Source organism: Xenopus laevis, chromosome 4S, assembly GCF_017654675.1.
Source record: "Xenopus laevis strain J_2021 chromosome 4S, Xenopus_laevis_v10.1, whole genome shotgun sequence".
Lineage (NCBI taxonomy): Eukaryota > Metazoa > Chordata > Amphibia > Anura > Pipidae > Xenopus > Xenopus laevis.
The window spans coordinates 109,708,146-109,728,251 of NC_054378.1; the positions used below are offsets into that span (position 1 = coordinate 109,708,146).

A 20,106-nucleotide genomic window follows, 5' to 3' on the forward strand; every position below is an offset into this window, starting at 1 on the left:
AGTTGATCCCACATCCTTGCTCTGCCCTGTATCTAGCAGCAACATTTGTGCCTAAATTCACTATTTGCTACATATAAATGTAATGGTTTACCTTTTTGTTTGTCTTCCCTTTTTCGCACCTTCTTTAACTCTCCATTACCCCCCTTTTAACATTTCTTCCTATACGTTGAGGGTATAATCTCCTTTCCCTTAGTCTCAATGGAGAGGTCCTGGAAAAATCTATTTTTTAGCCTCTTCTGCCCTTTTGCCCTTTTTTTTTTTAAGTCTTTATTTAAGTTTTTCAAAGGGATACAGAAAAATAACAGGGCAAAGGGAAATAAGGGAGGAAGGGAATTTTTTTACTGCATGCCATTCTCCTTCCATGTTTATTTTATGTGCAAACTTTTAAATTAACCAAATAAAAAATAAAACAAAGAAGAAGAAAAAAAAATAGAGAGATTATTTTATGGTTTCAACACTTAGGGGCTGATTCACCAAGGGTCGAATATCGAGGGTTAATTAACCCTCGATATTCGACTGGGAATTAAAATCCTTCGACTTCAAAGGATCTTAGCGCAAATTGTTAGATCGAACTATCGAACGGAATAATCCTTCAATCGAACGATTAAATCCTTCGAATTGAACGATTCGAAGGATTTTAATCCAACGATCGAAGGATTATCCTTCGACCAACAAAATTTAGGAAAGCCTATGGGGACCTTCCCCATAGGCTAACATTGACTTCGGTAGCTTTCAGATGTCGAACTAGGGGGTCGAAGTTTTTTCTTAAAGAGACGGTACTTCGACTATCGAATAGTCGAATAGTCAAACCATTCGAAGTCGAAGTCGTAGTAGAAGGTCGAAATAGCCCATTCGATGGTCGAAGTAGCCCAAAAAACACTTCGAAATTCGAAGTTTTTTTACTTCGAATCCTTCACTCGCAGTTAGTGAATCGGCCCCATAATGTGTACAGTTGTATACAGTCCTAATGTCCTTTTCCACCTTTACTTATTCCTTGCAGTTTTATTCCCAGTTACAATTTATTGCGTTAAGCTAACCTCTAACCTCTACTCCTTTTTTAATCCAATTGTTTTATTATTTGTGGCTTTTGAGTTATTTAGCTTTATATTCAGTAGCTCTCCAGCTTGCGGTTTCAGCTAGATGGTTGCTAGGGTCCAAATAATCCTAGCAACCATGCTTTGATTTCAATGAGAGACTGGAATATGAATAGGAGAGGGTCTGAATAGAAAGTTAAGTAATAAAAAGTAGCAATAACAATATGTGTGTAGCCTTAGAGAGCATTTGTTGTTTAAATGTGCTCAGTGACCCCCCATTTGAAAGCTGGAGAGAGTCAGATGAAAAAGGCAAATAATGCAGAAAGTATAAAAAATAAATAATGAAGACCAATTGAACAGTTGCTTAAAATTGACCATTCTATAAAGTACTAAAAGTTAACTTGAAGGTGAACCACCCCTTTAAATAGAGTAGCATTGTGGGACATTGTGACCGATCAGAGCCAAGATAAAGTTTTTTTTCTAGAATAATTGTTTTAACAGCAAACTAAATTAATAATAATTCAACAAAAACTAATTTAAAAAGTTCAACAAAAACAGTGTAGGTATAATTTCTTGGCACAGTACTTTGTAGGTTATTGATACTACCTAGTTCCTCTTGTTATGATCAGCGAAGCACATGCTGTGGTTGGCATGACCAGTAAAGCACTCTACTGGTACAATTACAGTATATTATTAGCAACCATTTAGGGCTAAGGGTCCATAACAGGTCTTTATTTAGACGTCCCATTTTGCTTCACTGAAAAATCGGGAAAAAGTTTTTATAATGGCAAAACATTTGCAAAACGCATTGAAGACAATAAGCGGCAACATTTTTTTTTTATGAGCTCAATCATTTTTTTTAGGAGCTCAACAATTTTTTCTCACTCTAAATGCATTAACGTCAATGGCTGTTTTTCTTGTAGAGACTTTTCTTTGTCAAAATGGATTAAAGTCAATGCGTGTTTTTTTTTTCGTGACGACTTTTTTGTCTCTGTGATAATTTTGTCTTGGCAACTTGAAAAATTTTCCCACAGTTTCATGAAAACATTTGCAGATGTTGAAGAGCGTAGTTTCACCGCGAATCCACGCCTGGTGAAAAAATTGGCTCATCACTAGTTAGAACATCTTCAGTCTATGAAAATAAGCGAAGCATGTGGTCATCAGCAAACTGGTCCCTTCAAACTGACCCTCTGTGTGGTCAACTAGAACTTACCATGGAGGAAGATTTTAAGTATAGTAGATGTCAAGGTTGGGAATGGAAGGAAAGATCACAAACTCAAAGAGATGCCTCAAAATGTAGACATTTTATAAATTTTGAAAAACATCAAGTCCATTTCAAAGTCATTTTTAAATTCTCCACTTGTGTCTATGGGAGATAGGCAGAGGGCACATCATTGCTCTTGATCTCTAGAATAACCAGCATTGCAGTTTCTGCTGAACTATGATCTGTCCAACCCATGGGAGATTTGCATTACAGGGATAGGGCCAAAAACACATGTTAATGGTAGAAAAGTTACTACCTGTCTGAGGGAGCAGCATCCCACACACTAATTAGCCTGCAATGTCTTCTCTGTTGTCGTTGCATGCTAATGAATCTGAGCAAAATTAGAACAGATACGTTGAATGTCACTGTTTCATCATCTAATATGAAGCATCTGCTTGGGAAAATGTAACAGACAATTTGTTTTGAAAAGGGGGTGTGGGCAGCTGTCATTTTAATTGCTAAAAAGGTAACACAATTGGGAAGCTGTGGGTGGGGGACAGAGAGCAGGGGAAGCCTTGGCTTTCACATCTATTATCAAAGTTTAATACACAAGATCAAATAAATGTGCGGAAAAGAACAATTTCAGAGTGACTAATAGGGAATAAAGTATTGAAATACATTTTGCCAAATTGCAGGCTGGGATTACTGTGACTCAAATCACCTGAATGTCAAGTGTCCCCTGATGTCTATGCTCAGTAGGAAAAGACATGGTAGAAGCAGTAGCATTATATTATTACTAAGGGGGTTATTTATTAAAGTCTGAATGTCAAAAATTCGGAAAAAAATGAGTGGGGAAAAAAAATAGATTTTTTGTAATTTATTATACCCCGGGGATGGAAAAAGTCTGAATCCGAAAATCCAGCATCTCAAACCTACCAAGGTTGTATATAAGTCAATGAGAGAAGTCACGAAGATATCCTGTTCTTTTTTTTTTTTCGGTTTTGTTCGAAGATTTCGTGGTTTTCAGGCAAATATCCAAAAGAAATCTAATTTTTGCCCGTAAAATCTGGAAAATTCGTATGATTCAAATTTTCGTACGAGTTTCAACAATTTTTTCTATTTTTTTCCTGAACTTTTCTATTGATAAATAATGGGAAATAACCCGTGCGGATTTTGATGGAGTATATTTCAGAAAATAATAACACCCGGGGAGGCACTTTTTTTAAAGGTTAAATTTGGAATTCATTAACCTTTATAAAATTCGAATATACTCAAACATTCGATTGGGGGGTTATTTAATAAAAAAACTGACTGATCTAAAACTCTCACTAATTTTAACGACTTGAAAACTCAAATTGAATTAGATTCAAATTTGACTAAACTCGATTCTAGTTTTTTTCTCGGAAAAAAACTTGAATGTCAGGAAGGCTACTAACATGTCCAAATTGATGCCTGGACCTATCCCATTGACGTATACATGAACTTGGAAGGTTTTAGATGGCAAATAGTTGAACTTGAATTTTTAAAGAGCCAGTGTTTGATAAATCTCCAAATTCGAATTTGAATTAAAACTTGAATTGAGTTTGGATAATTCACATTTCGAATTTGAGAGTTTTGAACATTAAAATAATGTAAAATTCTAATTTTCAGTTTGATCCTTAATAAATCTGCTCCTAAGTGTTTGTACAGTGGGTTGGCAGGTTCAGCACCTAAGTGTTGAACTTGGAAGGTTTTAGATGGCAAAAAGTTGAACTTGAATTTTTAAAGGGCCAGTGTTTGATAAATCTCCAAATTCGAATTTGAATTAAAACTTGAATCGAGTTTGGATAATTCACATTTCGAATTTGAGAGTTTTGAACATTAAAATAATGTAAAATTCTAATTTTCAGTTCGATCCTTAATAAATCTGCTCCTAAGTCTTTGTACAGTGGGTTGGCAGGTTCAGCACCTAAGTGCTCTCACGGTGTCATAGTTATTTGTCCAGTGATCTACAAACAAGAGCACCATGAATGATGTCACTTTTTATTAACATATATGACATTGTAGAACTAAACAATTGCAACAAAAATCAATGTTTCTAGCAAATGTTTAGTACAGTCAGCTGTAGCTTTGGTGATGGATGGAAGAAGCAGGTACAGCCCAAGTTTGTGCTGACATAATGGGAAGAAGCTGGTATGTTCATTTGAGTCCAATGCTATGAGTATAAAACCTGCCCAGATATGCTTATGAAGCAGCCAGAATGTTTCAGGTATCACCTGCTTCATGCAGGGGGTGTTTTCAGTGCTCCACGAGTTCCCTGTAGCCAAGTTACAGAACTGTGACCTATAAAAAGAAACATTAACTTCAACCTAAAGCTTACAAACTCTACAAAGACTAATTTTCTTGGGACTACTTGCAAGGACATTTTCTTTTGTAACATTTACAAGGATGTTCAGCCATCAGCAATTATTTGTACAGTCCTGTTGTAACCACAGTTCTGTAACTTGTTTCCCTGAGAACACCAATACAGATGTGTTCTGTGGACTCTTATACTCCTATTTGCATTGTATGTGGACTCTTAAACTCTTATTTGTACTGTATGTGGACTCATACTCTCATTTGTACTGTACGTAGACTCTTATACTCTTATTTGCACTGTATGTGGACTCTTACACTCTTATTTGTATTGTATGTGGACTCTTAAACTCTTATTTGTACTGTATGTGGACTCTTACACTCTTATTTGTATTGTATGTGGACTCTTACACTCTTATTTGTATTGTATGTGGACTCTTAAACTCTTATTTGCACTGTATGTGGACTCTTATACTCTTATTTGTATTGTATGTGGACTCTTAAACTCTTATTTGTACTGTATGTGGACTCTTACACTCTTATTTGCACTGTATGTGGACTCTTATACTCTTATTTGTATTGTATGTGGACTCTTAAACTCTTATTTGTACTGTATGTGGACTCTTATACTCTTATTTGCACTGTATGTGGACTCTTATACTCTTATTTGTATTTTATGTGGACTCTTATACTCTTATTTGTATTTTATGTGGACTCTTATACTCTTATTTGTATTTTATGTGGACTCTTACACTCTTATTTGTATTGTATGTGGACTCATACTCTTATTTGTACTGTACGTAGACTCTTATACTCTTATTTGTAATGTATGTGGACTCTTACACTCTTATTTGCACTGTATGTGGACTCTTATACTCTTATTTGCACTGTATGTGGACTCTTATACTCTTATTTGTATTGTATGTGGACTCTTAAACTCTTAGTTGTACTGTATGTGGACTCTTATACTCTTATTTGCACTGTATGTGGACTCTTATACTCTTATTTGTATTTTATGTGGACTCTTATACTCTTATTTGTATTTTATGTGGACTCTTACACTCTTATTTGCACTGTATGTGGACTCTTATACTCTTATTTGTACTGTATGTGGACTCTTAAACTCTTATTTGTACTGTATGTGGACTCATACTCTTATTTGTACTGTACGTAGACTCTTACACTCTTATTTGCACTGTATGTGGATTCTTATACGCTTATTTGTAATGTATGTGGACTCTTACACTCTTATTTGCACTGTATGTGGATTCTTACACTCTTATTTATACTGTACGTGGAATCTTACACTTTTATTTGTACTGTACATGGATTCTTATACTCTTGTACTGTACGTGGACTCTTATACTCTTATTTGTACTGTACATGGATTCTTATACTCTTATTTGTACTCTACGTGGACTCATACTCTTATTTGTACTGTACATTGACTCTTACACTCTTATTTGTACTGTACATGGACTCTTACACTCTTATTTGTACTGTATGTGGACTCTTATACTGTTATTTGTACTGTACGTGGACTTTTATACTCTTATTTGTACTTTATGTGGACTCTTATATGTTTCAATCAGCTTAGAGATGGTGGTAACAGGTGGATTTTCTGGGGGTATTAAACAGAGAATAATTATTCATATTTATTAACGATTGTAAGGTTGGGTAATGCTGGTCTTTATTTATCCCTGGGCCTATCTCTGCAATAATCTATGCTGATTAATTATGTTAAATGGAAAAGGCAATGTCTGATTTCCATACTGCAAGCAAGGACCAGTGAGAGGGGGATCGGCAACAGAGTAACTGGTTTCTTAATCAATTTATTTGTAAAGTATTTGGCTCTTCAGTAGCTTGGTTTCTCGACAAATGTTTTATTTAGCTAGTTTGGTTGAAGAGGGGTGTCTGCCCTGGGCAGTGGTAAATGAATTCATTGAAAGGACCCTTTGTGCTCATGCTCTGTAAGTTGTGCTACTTATGTGGGATAGTAAATATAGCAAGAGAGTTGTGTCATGGGAAGGGATAGTGTATGCAAACACATGACACAGTAGGATTGCGGCACAACTGGGGAGTTATTGGGCAGGACATGGGTGCACCATTACATAATCTTCTATTTTGTGCAATTCAACTGGTTCAGAATTAACAGCATTCAAAGTGAGTCCTGTATGTACTGCCTGGTCAAGGCAAGTGTATTAAACAGGGCACCATAAACAAGATTCTAGTATAGCTGACCCCAAGCAAGAATTAATATGTCCTACTCGGCAACAAACATTAGTAAGTAATCCCTTAAAACCTTTAAATTGCCCATTGACAGACCTGCTCTTAATAATCTGTGGATAAATTCTACAATGAATTATCTTTTCATATAAATGTGAAACAATCCCTTCAAGCATTGCTGTGATAGTCTGGGTTATACTGCTCCCTGTGAGTTCAGGAAGAAGTAAAAAAATATCAATATGTCTTCTAGATGGACTATTTCTACTTGCCAGATGCTTATCAGTATGGAGGGCATGGGCAGCCTGGTATGGAATAGCTGTTGGCAGCATTATATAATGAGAATCCTTCTTTTATTGACACAGGTTGCATTGGATTGAAGCCTGTTTTAATCTTATCCAATTAAAGGGGATCTATCATATGTTGATTCGGTGTCATAATAAAACTACTATACTACCAACATTGTAGCTTTTACTCTTCTCGATTCCACATTGATCACTTACCGTTTTTTAACTAGCAGCTCAAAGGGTGGTCTTTATGAGTGAACTGTGACGTTAACTGATAAGATTTAAGGCCTAATAAGCTCAAGAGGGAGAGATAATTGCTGCTGGAACTCGGCACAGTGTTGGGTCAAGGCTGAAGGCAATGTTCTATGAGTTGAATGTTATAGATCCCGTTTAATGGCTATGTTTTATATGTATGTTTTTTTACACTGGTTGTATTCAGCAGACAAAGGTTACCCTCAAATAAACTAATAACTCAATTGTGTTTTTTTTTTTTTAGCAGCACTTGATGTTGCCTCATTGCAGCAGCTCATAGTAACTGATCAACAGTTGGCTTTGCTCACTCTACTGCAAGCACAATAATAAAGGCAAGTCTCAGCTGTTTGCTAAGGGTTGCTGCACTAGGTTAAATTTGTCCATTTTTTTAGCTAATTAATTCCGATATCAATCAAGCATGAGCCCAGTGTTGCAATGCGTGCTTTTTAATACAAACAAGATGCATTCTTATTGCTTTAAAAGAACGCATCTCCCTATCTGTTGCATCCAGTTAGCTCTCTATTGCTGACTATGCAGGACAAGACTGGTGCCTGTCACAGTTGGATGCAGTTTACACATCGCAATAGAATTTGTGGAGCTCCCAGGAGAGTGACAAAGATAATAAGAAAAGCAATATTTCTGCTCACAGGCTTTCATGCTTTGCTTTTACTCCACTTTGCCATGAAGAAGAGCCCACAATTAAATACTGACTGCCAAAACAGAGTACGGCTGTGAATAATATGTTCACAAATCACTGGGTTTCAGAGAAAGGAAAGAATACTCTCAAAGTTTGTGACATTTGGCTTGGCAGGGGCACTGCAAACAGAGAGCTGTTAAGAGAGCAGTGTAGAACGAGTGAGAGGAAATAAAGATTCTTGTCATATAAAACAAGTTGTGGCCGGAGGTTAGGTTTGCCTATAATGGTGGTGGGGTATGGAGCAAAGAATACTTTTAGGTAACATTTTTCTATTGTTGGACTGTCCTGCCTATGACCCTTCAGTGCCCAATTAAAAACCGTAGATTTTACTTTGAGCTAAATGATAAAAAAATGGAACTGTTTCATTTTGAAAATCCTACATACTATCCCATAGTCCCAGTTCCTTCCCATAGGCTATAATACCCACTTCTACCCCAGACATCATCTCTCCCTATTATACCTGCTATCCCATAACCACAGTCCCTTCCATGAGACTATTATCCCACTTTTACATTATGCACCATCTCTCCCTACTATACCTGCTATCCCACAGTCACACTCCCTTCCTAGAGACTATGATCCACTGTTACTATAGGCACCATCTCTCCCTACTATACCTGCTATCCCACAGTCACACTCCCTTCCCAGAGACTATTATCCCACTGTTACTATAGGCGCCATCTTTCCGTACTATACCTGCTATCCCACAGTCACACTCCCTTCCCAGAGACTATTATCCACTGTTACTATAGGCACCATCTCTCCCTACTATACCTGCTATCCCACAGTCCCTTCCCAGAGACTATTATCCCACTGTTACTATAGGCACCATCTCTCCCTACTATACCTGCTATCCCACAGCCACAGTCCCTTCCCAGAGACTATTATCCCACTGTTACTATAGGCACCATCTCTCCCTACTATACCTGCTATCCCACAGTCACATTCCCTTCCCAGAGACTATTATCCCACTGTTACTATAGACACCATCTCTCCCTACTATACCTGATATCCCACAACCACATTCCCTTCCCAGAGACTATTATCCACTGTTACTATAGGCACCATCTCTCCCTACTATACCTGCTATCCCACAGTCACACTCCCTTCCCAGAGACTATTATCCCACTGCTACTATAGACACCATCTCTCCCTACTATACCTGCTATCCCACAGTCACAGTCCCTTCCAAGAGGTTATTATCATCACTGCTTCTATTGGTACCATGTTTAACTTTCTGTTATTTACATTATTTGACTTCTGTATGTTCTAATAACATGCTACCACATTTGGTTTGTGTATGTTATACATCTACTGTATAATGTACCATTCACTTTTGCATAGTGTAATAGTACTGTAAAAATCAGGTATTTTGCTTGTCTTTATCAATTAATATTTTACAGCTCCTTTGTATGCTCTACAGTTGTACTTCACTGCATATTGTGTTGGCACTATACACAGTAAATCTTCAATCCCTCAATCATTGTTCCTAGAGTGACTACTCATGGGGATATTTTTAGATTCGATATGGTGAAGGCACTATGCTAATGAATACCAGGAGTCCAGTCTACCCTCATAGGTGTAGAGTAGACACAACAAAATAAGTCTTTAGGGCTGATTTAAAAATACAGATACAGGTATCAAATAACACATTTGTGGTTGTTTAAGATCTTTGATGGCTTTTGAATTTATTGATAGGACATAAAATACAGTATGTATTAAAAGTGAACGATTAATTGTATATTATTGTCTCAGAGAATCTGTATTTACCCTAATTTCTCTTCCTCCCTTACTTTTTCCTTCAAGTGACTTGGAGATTGAAATATTCCTTTTATACATGAGTGTATATAAATATATAAATATATAGATGCACAGATGGCTCAATCTATACATGGCACTTGCTGCATCTTATTCCTGACAGACACTTGGTACTTAACTCCCTCCTGCTGTATTTGCACTGCACATAAATCCACCTGTCTGAAATATTTATAACCAACAACTGTCCCCAGGGATGAAGAGAATGTGGATACCATGTGAGGCATCTGGAAAATTACCTGAATATGGTAAAAGAGACCTACTGACTGAAACGTACAACTATCAACATATACAATCACACATTCCCTTATCACTGCTGTGCCACTTCAGATTTTCCGACACCTGCCCATATACCTTATATTTGATCATTTAGACCAAATGTAAATGTATATATTATAGAAAAAAATCAATGTGGGTATAAAACTACATCACAGTAATATCTGATGTTGCTCAAGACTGCACAGGCACAGGGCTCTACTGTTCTACTGTTCTGGGTTCATAGCTTTGGAGTTTCCCTGTGTACTTATATCTAAGACCAGATTTGCAATGCAAGACTTATGATCTAGGCTTCCATATTACCTTATCACTGTATAGTACGCGGAGATGGTACATATAGTAGCAGTGGGATAATAGTGTCTGGGAAGGGAGTGTGACTGTGGGATAGCAGGTATAGTAGGGAGAGATGGTGCCTATAGTAACAGTGGGATAATAGTCTCTAGGAAGGGAGTGTGACTGTGGGATAGCAGGTATAGTAGGGAGAGATGGTGCCTATAGTAACAGTGGGATAATAGTCTCTGGGAAGGGAGTGTGACTGTGGGATAGCAGGTATAGTAGGGAGAGATGGTGTCTATAGTAACAGTGGATAATAGTCTCTGGGAAGGGAGTGTGACTGTGAGATAGCAGGTATAGTAGGGAGAGATGGTGCCTATAGTAACAGTGGGATAATAGTCTCTGGGAAGGGAGTGTGGCTGTGGGATAGCAGGTATAGTAGGGAGAGATGGTGCCTATAGTAGCAGTGGGATAATAGTCTCTGGGAAGGGAGTGTGACTGTGGGATAGCAGGTATAGTAGGGAGAGATGGTGCCTATAGTAACAGTGGGATAATAGTCTCTGGGAAGGGAGTGTGACTGTGGGATAGCAGGTATAGTAGGGAGAGATGGTGCCTATAGTAACAGTGGGATAATAGTCTCTGGGAAGGGAGTGTGACTGTGGGATAGCAGGTATAGTAGGGAGAGATGGTGCCTATAGTAACAGTGGGATAATAGTCTCTGGGAAGGGAGTGTGACTGTGGGATAGCAGGTATAGTAGGGAGAGATGGTGCCTATAGTAACAGTGGGATAATAGTCTCTGGGAAGGGAGTGTGACTGTGGGATAGCAGGTATAGTAGGGAGAGATGGTGCCTATAGTAACAGTGGGATAATAGTCTCTGGGAAGGGAGTGTGACTGTGGGATAGCAGGTATAGTAGGGAGAGATGGTGCCTATAGTAACAGTGGATAATAGTCTCTGGGAAGGGAGTGTGACTGTGGGATAGCAGGTATAGTAGGGAGAGATGGTGCCTATAGTAGCAGTGGGTAATAATAACCTCTGGGAAAGGAAGGTGGATAGGGAATATTTAATTTCTCAGTAGCTAAAAAGCTCCCAATTAATCATGATTGGCAATAGTTAACAAGGTACTTGTGCAATTAAGCATTCATTTGAATAAAGGATAAAAATAGAATGTCTGTACTTTGCATCGTTTGATATCGCCTTATATTCCACAGCTCGTGAGATACACACAGAATGTGAGTGGGAGAGGAGCTCTATGTGAAAGTGGTTGAATCTGCTTTTCAGAAGACAGAATACTGTTGATAGTTCAAGCTCCACAAAAAAAAGATAAATATTTTTTGAAAAGGTAACACTAGTAATTTGGATGCACCGAATCATCTATTTTAGATTCGGCTGAACCCCGAATCCTTCGCGAAAGATGCTGCGAATACCGAACTGAATCCTAATTTGCATATGCAAATTAGGGGTGGGAAGGGGAAAACATTTTTTACTTCCTTGATTTGTGGCTAAAAAGTCATGTGATTTCCCTCCTGCTCCTAATTTGCATATGCAAATTTGGATTTGGTTCGGCAGGGCAGAACGATTCGGCTGAATCCGAATCCTGCTTAAAAAAGCCGAAACCTGACTGAATCCCGAACTGAATCCTGAATTCGGTGCATCCCTACTAGTAATACCGAGGCAGGAAGCATTTGTAGCTTTGATGTACTACAGTGAATGTTGTCCAAAATGAAGAAAATGTCTGTAAATACAGTGAGAATTATTTTAGTAACATGGCTATGAAACAGAGAATGAAAATGTGGGTGAAAGTCATGCGGAAGACTGGTAGTTTTATTTGCTTATTAATGCCTATGGCAATTTTGCCTGCCATGCTGCTATCAGTAGTGTTGTCATTAAAAACAACCTTCTCTGTTTGACACTCCTTTCTCTCAAATAAATGGCACGTGTTGGAGACTTTCATTGCAAGAGCATTTCTCCTTTATCTGAATAGGAAGTAACACTTGAGATCCTCCCTGAGACCATTCAGTGGTCAAAGACCATGGGAATAACACTTGGGAAACACAAGTCTACAATGTCTGTTTATCATTGCCAGGCACAAGGGTACACAGTTGTCCTCTGCACAGAGAAGCAACCTTCTGCTGAAATAAATAAAGGGCTCCCAGGATTCTTGCAGCCTTGATTGTTCTACATACTGCTCACTCTAAATGCATTCTGAGTGAATTGCTACTTCTCCAGAAAGGCAAAGAGCTGCCCCTGATCTGCAATTTCATAGTGACCTTACATGTAATTACAATTTGTAGCAATTAGCAGATTACCGTCTTTTAGAGGGTTTGAGGTTTATCTGAGAGGAAGGAGAGTGTACTTATCAATGCTAAGTTAGCATAAGATAAGAGGACAGTGGTAAGTTTACTAGTAAATGCTGCGTGTAAATGTAAATGAGAAGTAGATTTTCCATAATGAAATGGTCATAAAGGGTTTAACTAGAAGACAGTAAAGCTGGTTCCACAACTGTAGATCTGACCCTCCCCTGGGGTCCTGTAGCCGTGGTCAGGGACAGTTACACTGAGATTTCAGGAGAATCAATCTTTGCTCTTTTAGATAATAACATGAAGGCCACATAGAATGGGATTTAGGGGGTGAGCAATTAATTGCTCTTCTGTGGCTGATGCATCAATGTTTTCATATATCTGTACCATGTTATGAGCTAAGAGGATCTCTCTATGTCTAACCAAAGAATTCTGACAAACTACTGATCTACATAGAGTTACAAACTAAATTCCTCACCCAATCCTTCTACTGTGCACATATAGAGACACAGGCCAGTGAAGTCAATGAATCCTGTTATAAAGAAATGTTCATTAAAGGAGAAGGAAAGGCTAAAACTAAGTAAGCTTTATCAGAAAGGTCTACATAAATACACCAGTAAACCCTCAAAGCAATGCTGCTCTGAGTCCTCTGTCAAAAGAAACAAAGCATTTCTTTCCTTTTATTGTGTATATATGGGCTTCTGTATCAAACTGTCAGGACTTGCGGAGTCTAATAAACGAAGAGTCACAGAGTGATTGTCCACTGCAACGTAGAAGAGGGATAACCAATAGAGAACAGTGCGTAACAGACTGAAGTCAGAAGACAAGCTGGGATTGGCGTAGTCGGAACAGGCAGAAGTCGGTTGGCAGGCTGAAGTCAATCGTAGTCGGGTTCAGGCAAAGGTTGGTAGGCAGGCTGAAGTCAAACGTATTCTGAAGCAGGCAAAGGTCTGTAGGCAGGCTGAAATCAAAGAAGAATCCATAAACAAGCTGGGCCAATAATCAAGGAATCAGTTCAAGCAGTAAAGATCACCAACAGCAAGGGAAATAACCAAGCGCCTTTCTCCTTCTATGACCTCAATTTAAGGGGACAAGTTTGCCGCCAAACGTAAGGACACAGTGTGTTGACGCTAGCGTAACTGCGACAGACGCGGTGCATGAGAGCATGTATAAACGAATGCTCAAGTGTGTGAAAAGCCGCATGCACTGGCAACAAGTGCCGAGAGTGCACATTAACCGGCACACCCCTGCGCCTGTGCACAGGCAACCGCGACTGCAACAGTTGGTAACTTACACAGACTTCCTTCTTTCAGCATAAACCTCCAGGGCTATGGCTTGAGCATGCTCAGTTTGCTCCACTCTCCCTCTCCTCCTCCCCTCCTGCTGTAATCCCTGAGCCAGAGCTATAACTGAGTAGGGAAACTCAGGCTGGATGTGATGTCACACCAAGTGAATATGGCGGCTGCTATCCTAAACAAACAGAGATCTTCTAGAGATGTTTACTCATGCATGGTAAAGCATTCTACATAATAAATATAATGTTATAGCTTGCACTATTGTGGCTAATCTATTGACAATAAACTGCTTCAGTACCTTTCCTTCTCATTTAAACAACCTCTTAAATGATCTATTTCCAACCATTCCTTCCAGTTGTTCTTCTGACCAGTACCACATAAATCATGGGGCTAAATCAATAGCAGCAAGTATGAAGTTGTATATGTATTCTCTATAGTTCTGTACACCCAAAAAGCACCACAAGTTGCTATTAAATTAGTCCTATGTGCAAGTGAAACTGCTAGTTATTGCACCAAAGCCTTGCCATCAATGAGCGAGTTCACATGTATAGAGCATATTCTCTCTCTCTTTCCACAGGTAACTGTTTCAATTTAAAAACTCTTCTGAAATGAAACTTCTATAAAAACATACTTGACAAGATGTTAGTATCTGGCTTACAGCCTCCTCACACCTCTGAATACTAAACTTTAATTCCCTCTGTAATATCATTTCTACTGTTTATTCTATCCTTCCATCCGATCCTGCCTGCAGCCAGTCCTCTCTTGACTTAACGCTGACATAACCATTTTTTCATGCTCAGTTAAGTTTTTATAGGCTTCGGAACATAATCTGCAAAGGCCTAGATACTGGTGATTTTGATATGCAGTTATGAAGCCAGCGAGTCTTTGATTACATGGCTTTTCTCTATGCAGGATACAAAGCTGGGGTTCATTTGAAAGGTTTTTTTATCTGTAGGCTAAATAAAGGGGCAATGGCTTACCTCTGAATTGCAAGTACAGTGTATAGACTCACCTGTGAGCTCAGTGCTTTTCTATGTAGGCAAGATAGTAATATTTTTCCAAATATCCCAATACAATTCACCTATTTGCATGCAGTGCAGATCAAGTCCCCAGTGCACTCATCCATGCAACTTCTCTCTGTATGTTAAATATATAGGTTTATTAGCCTAAATCAGACAATTGAATTAAGAAAACAGTGTGCAGGATTACTTGTGAGCTCAGGGATGTGGCTTATTTTAATATGAAAAATATATAGTAGACCCGATGTCTCATAGTAGATGTTAATGTCCATCAAGTGCAACCCTTTGTCCATGTACTGTAAGTTCTGCCTAACTTCTAGATTGGGGATCCCCAATCATTTAACAATAAAGCCAAGAATGTGAGTTCCTCCAAAAATTGATCAAGCAGCAAGTAAATAAAATACAAAAAGTTTAATAGGACATATTAGGACATGGCCTAACGAGTTTCGTGCCTGTTGGGGCACTTACTTACTCATATGTAGCAACCAATCACAACCAGTACAGATAAATTGCCTATTGAAGGGCTAATTTACATACAGGCTACTACTAATCGATTGCAGTGTATTCTAACAAAAAAAACTACAGAAACACAACACTTCAAAACAAGTAAAAACCTAAACCAAAATAAACAAAGATGCAAAATGGAAAAATAGAAAATAAAAAATGAAAAATAAGGTGTTATAATAATATATGTGATAGATTTTTGGATTTTTTAGATTTTTGGACACACAAAAAAAATAAATATATGTAATTATCTGTAATGTTTTTACAGGTTCTAAGCACTTAATGTATAACGTTCATTCCTAAGTATATGTCGCGCAATAGTAGTATGTTCAGTTTCCGCATGGCTATTTCAAAAAGCAAGTGACATCAAAATCACTATTGTTGTACAAGTTTATTGGTTTCTCACTGCAGGCAAATTACTGTATCTAGGTTTCCTTAGTATCCCAAAACAATGGGTTTGGTTAATATCAAAGAGTGGGGGGATACATATATTCGTGCAAGTAGTGCTATAGGTCAAAGTCTGGTTTGCTCAAGTTTCTGCCACCACTAATGGTACACTTACATGTGAATTATTAGAATGAATTAGTATTTCTATTAAGCTAATTGTATCTGCTGGTTGTGCAAGAGGTGAGGTTCATGACCATCGAGTACTTTTTTCATGGCAGGGGTTAGAGCATCAGAGTAAAATATAAATCCATCACCCCACCAGTTGTGGGCATCTGCTTTTAGTGTTGTTATTGCTTTATGGATACAAACATTCAACCATATCATCATTTAATTTCAAGTCCTTATCTTCTCAACCAGATTCTTGTAATGCTCACCATTGCTTTGCAAGTTACAAAAAAATATTGTATTATGATTAAACCAAGGAAGATGAGAAGAAGCTCACAGAAGAGATGGCATGCTCTCCGAATGAGGAATATATGACCTGACAACTAGGGATGTAGCCGATTTGGTGTTCGCGAACGCCGTTCGCGAACACCGGCAAAAAATGCGAACGTTCGCGGACAGTTCGCGAACTTCGAACACCCGCTAAAATCGTTCGAATCGAACGATCGAAGGATTTTAATCGTTCGATCGAAGGATTTTCATTCGAATCGAACGATCGAAGCCATTAGATCGAATGCTTTTCATTCAATTGAATGCTTACAATCGTTCGAACGAATGGAAATCGTTCGATTTTTAGCGGTCGAAGGAATTCGAATGGTCGAATGGTCGAACGACTTGTATTCGAATCGAACGCGAACTCAAAATGCGAACGTTCCCAAACGTTCGCGAACATTCGGCGGACGCGAACGGTCGAAGTTCGCGCGAACTAGTTCGCGGGCGAACAGTTCGCTACATCCCTACTGACAACTCATCTCTCCTTTTTTTTTTTTTTTTTTTTAAGGTTTTGACGCCTACTTTACATCAAGGACTTTGGAGAATAACAGGCGAAATGTCTGGTTTGCAGAATTCTGGGAAGAAAATTTCAACTGCAAGTTAACTATGACTGGCTCTAAGAAGGAAGACACTGATCGCAAGTGTACAGGTATTTAACCATCTGCTGATCATTTTTAGTCACGTGTTTGCACATATTGCACCAATGTCCTCTTCACTAGGTTTCTAGACAACATCATTGCACCTTTACAGACGTTGCAAAGTGCACAGCACTAAATTCACCACCAATCCCACAGTGCTCTATAAACATCCCTGGGAAGCCCACAGCTTGCATGCCATTAGGGCTAGGGAGTGCCATGGGCTGCAAGGAGCATGGAAAGCAAAGGGCTCTACTGCCCCTGTGCTCTGCACCTTGCACCACCAACAAGTAACAAGTTCTCTGTCAGTGGCCCCTATATACCTTTATAATAGTTTTAAAACACTAGATCAGATCCTTTTAAATCACAATTACCTGTACATGTCCCCTGACACAGTGCTAAGTGCCCTGGGCTCGGGCACTCTGTAACTGAGCACCAAGGGGGTGGGGGCAATTATTGTACCTCTTAGTGCTCTGGCACCTATGAGGCTATAATAAATGTACCCTTCTACTTCAGACCTATACTACAGATATACATTACATGCAATCTCTCCTTCATACATTCACACTTGCCTAGAAATCTCCCTTGCTCCTTGTTCATCTTCCCCTCTCCTACAATCACACCCCAAAAAATTACTTCTGCATCAGCCTCACTATAACTTACACAGAAAATGTTTGCTTTCTGCATCATTTTTTACAAGTCAAGGCTGGGTCCCTTGGGTTGATAGGTTGTTATATAAGGTTGCAGAATGGTAATTCAATAAGTTGCTTGTTAACCCAACAAACGTTGAACAAAAGAGAATATAATGCATATTACTCTAATGTAAATATTAGAGGTCAACATCAGATCTACCACCACATGGTTTGGCAAGAAGGAAATAGAACTAAAGATTATCAGGAGACCCTAAATATACAGTAGATTATTATTTTATATCATCTGTAAAGAATACTATGTGATTTCAAATATTGTGAACTTCCAATATATATTTAACAATGTTGCATGGTAGCACAATAGTTAGCATTACTACTTGCTTCGCTGTGGTCCTTGTTTTCACTCCATCCAGGAGTGCAAGGAGTGTGTATGTCTTGACTGTTCTTATGTGGTTCCTCTGGATACTCAGGTTTCCCCCCACACTCCAAAACATTGCCTTCTGATAAAATAATCCACTATATGTGTGAATTATAGTGGAGTAATGTAGATTGTAGGCTCCACTGGGGCAGAGACAGATATGAATGATATATAATTAGTGATGGGCGAATTTATTCGCCAGGCGCGAATTTAATAAATAAATTCGTGAAACGGCCGCGAAAATTCGCTTGTTAAAAATTCGCCGGCATCAAAAAAAAAAGATGCCGCATCCAAAAAAACTGCCCGCCAGGGTCAAAAACGGCCGCCGGTGTCAAAAACGAGACGCCGGCACCATTTCGTGAAAACGGCGCAAATTCGCACATCACTATATATAATATGTCAGCACTATGTAAAGAATCATTTATGTTGTCTTTGCCACATTTCATTCACTTACTGGTCCCACTAAGAACAACTTTCTTTTTTTATTGAATATTTTCAGTACATACATTTTTTCTCCATATACTTCTCTTAGGATTATGGTCTAATATAAACCATAAAGCTCATTCCATCCATTTTAATTTTACTATCCACTGGTAGGTACTTTGCTAATGTTTAATGATAGGCGAATAAATTCACCAGACACGAATTCACAGCAAATTGTATAGTTTCACCCACTGCGAATAAATTCATGAAACTGCTGCGAAAACTCACGGCGTCAGAGAAGTCGCGTCAAAACCATCACACATCAACAATATTCGGACGCCCATTTACTTTAATGCCGGCATCAAAATTTATGTGATCGTCAGAATTACACAGGCGTCAAAATGTGTGTTTCTTATTTTGGCGAAGCCAAATTCACCCATCACTACTCGTTTTCTTTGTGTACAGGCCAGGAACGCATTGGACAGGATTCACCCTATGAACAGGATGGAAGAGTCCAGTTTGTAGTGGATGCAGTGTACGCCATGGCTCATGCTTTGCACAACATGAACAAAGACTTGTGTCCAGGTTCTACTGGAATTTGCCCAGAGATGGAACATGCAGGTGGAAAGAAACTTCTTAAATACATCCGCAATGTCAGCTTCAATGGTAGGTGTACGAGCCTCGTTCATGTGAAGATGTCATCATCAGTCAGCTATGCCTCTTGTTTTTAAAAAATAATTCTGGTGATATTGCAGATTTGAGTCTTGAAAATGTTTATTATACTATTCCATTTTGAACTCTTATTCGCCACTGATCACATCACCAACCACGACAGTCTCTAAATGGAACATGCAGTCCCAAAGGGATTATAGTAGGTGGTCCACATGGGCAGTAGAAAAATGCTATCATCTAAAAGATTCCCACTAAAGACCTTTTAAATAAAGGAGAACTAAAGCTTAACAAAGAAGTAAGCTAGACATACTACACAATGTATTTTGTGGGTATTGTTCCAGCCTAAGGCCACTATAGACCTTCAGTGGTGGCTCCCTATATTCTTTTCTGCTGATTCACAGTACATGCTCTGGGCTGGTGTAAATTACTTGATCTGAGGGTCTGACTCACAATATACATTATATTTTATATAAGGAAAAATTAATTAGTAATGAATTATTCTAGATTCACATTACATGGCATCTTAGAAAACAACACATTCAGCATTAGAATTGAATAGTCAGCCCTGTAGCATCAGCTTCTATGACATTTACACACAATCCTGTTTTTCTGCTTCATGATTTCTGAAAACCTCTAAACAGCTTCTCAGCAGCAGCCCAGAGTACACTGAGCATGTGCAGTGCCACTGACACTCAAGAGATGGCCTAATAGGATCCAAGATGACTAAAGCTTAGGCATGGATTATTACTGTTAAAGGGCTGCTGATCTTGGGAGACCAGTAAGTTCAGTATATAAAATACATCATTTCTAGCCACACTCATTATTAGGCTTTTAACTTTTCTTTAAGGAAAGAACTTAAAATACACAATACAATGAAGACTTTATTGATTCGTAAGGAGTTAAACAATTGTTA

The 20,106-nt window shown here is 38.5% G+C and overlaps 1 protein-coding gene across 1 annotated transcript in view; it reads left to right on the forward strand.

Annotated features, from left to right (window-relative positions):
* grm7.S (glutamate receptor, metabotropic 7 S homeolog) overlaps positions 1-20,106 on the forward strand; it is a 314,575-nt gene that overhangs the window by 176,151 nt on the left and 118,318 nt on the right. Inside the window, exons 5-6 of the mRNA XM_018261347.2 lie at positions 16,904-17,044; positions 18,987-19,187. Coding sequence (XP_018116836.2) covers positions 16,904-17,044; positions 18,987-19,187 — 342 coding nt within the window. The remainder of the gene's footprint in view (positions 1-16,903; positions 17,045-18,986; positions 19,188-20,106) is intronic.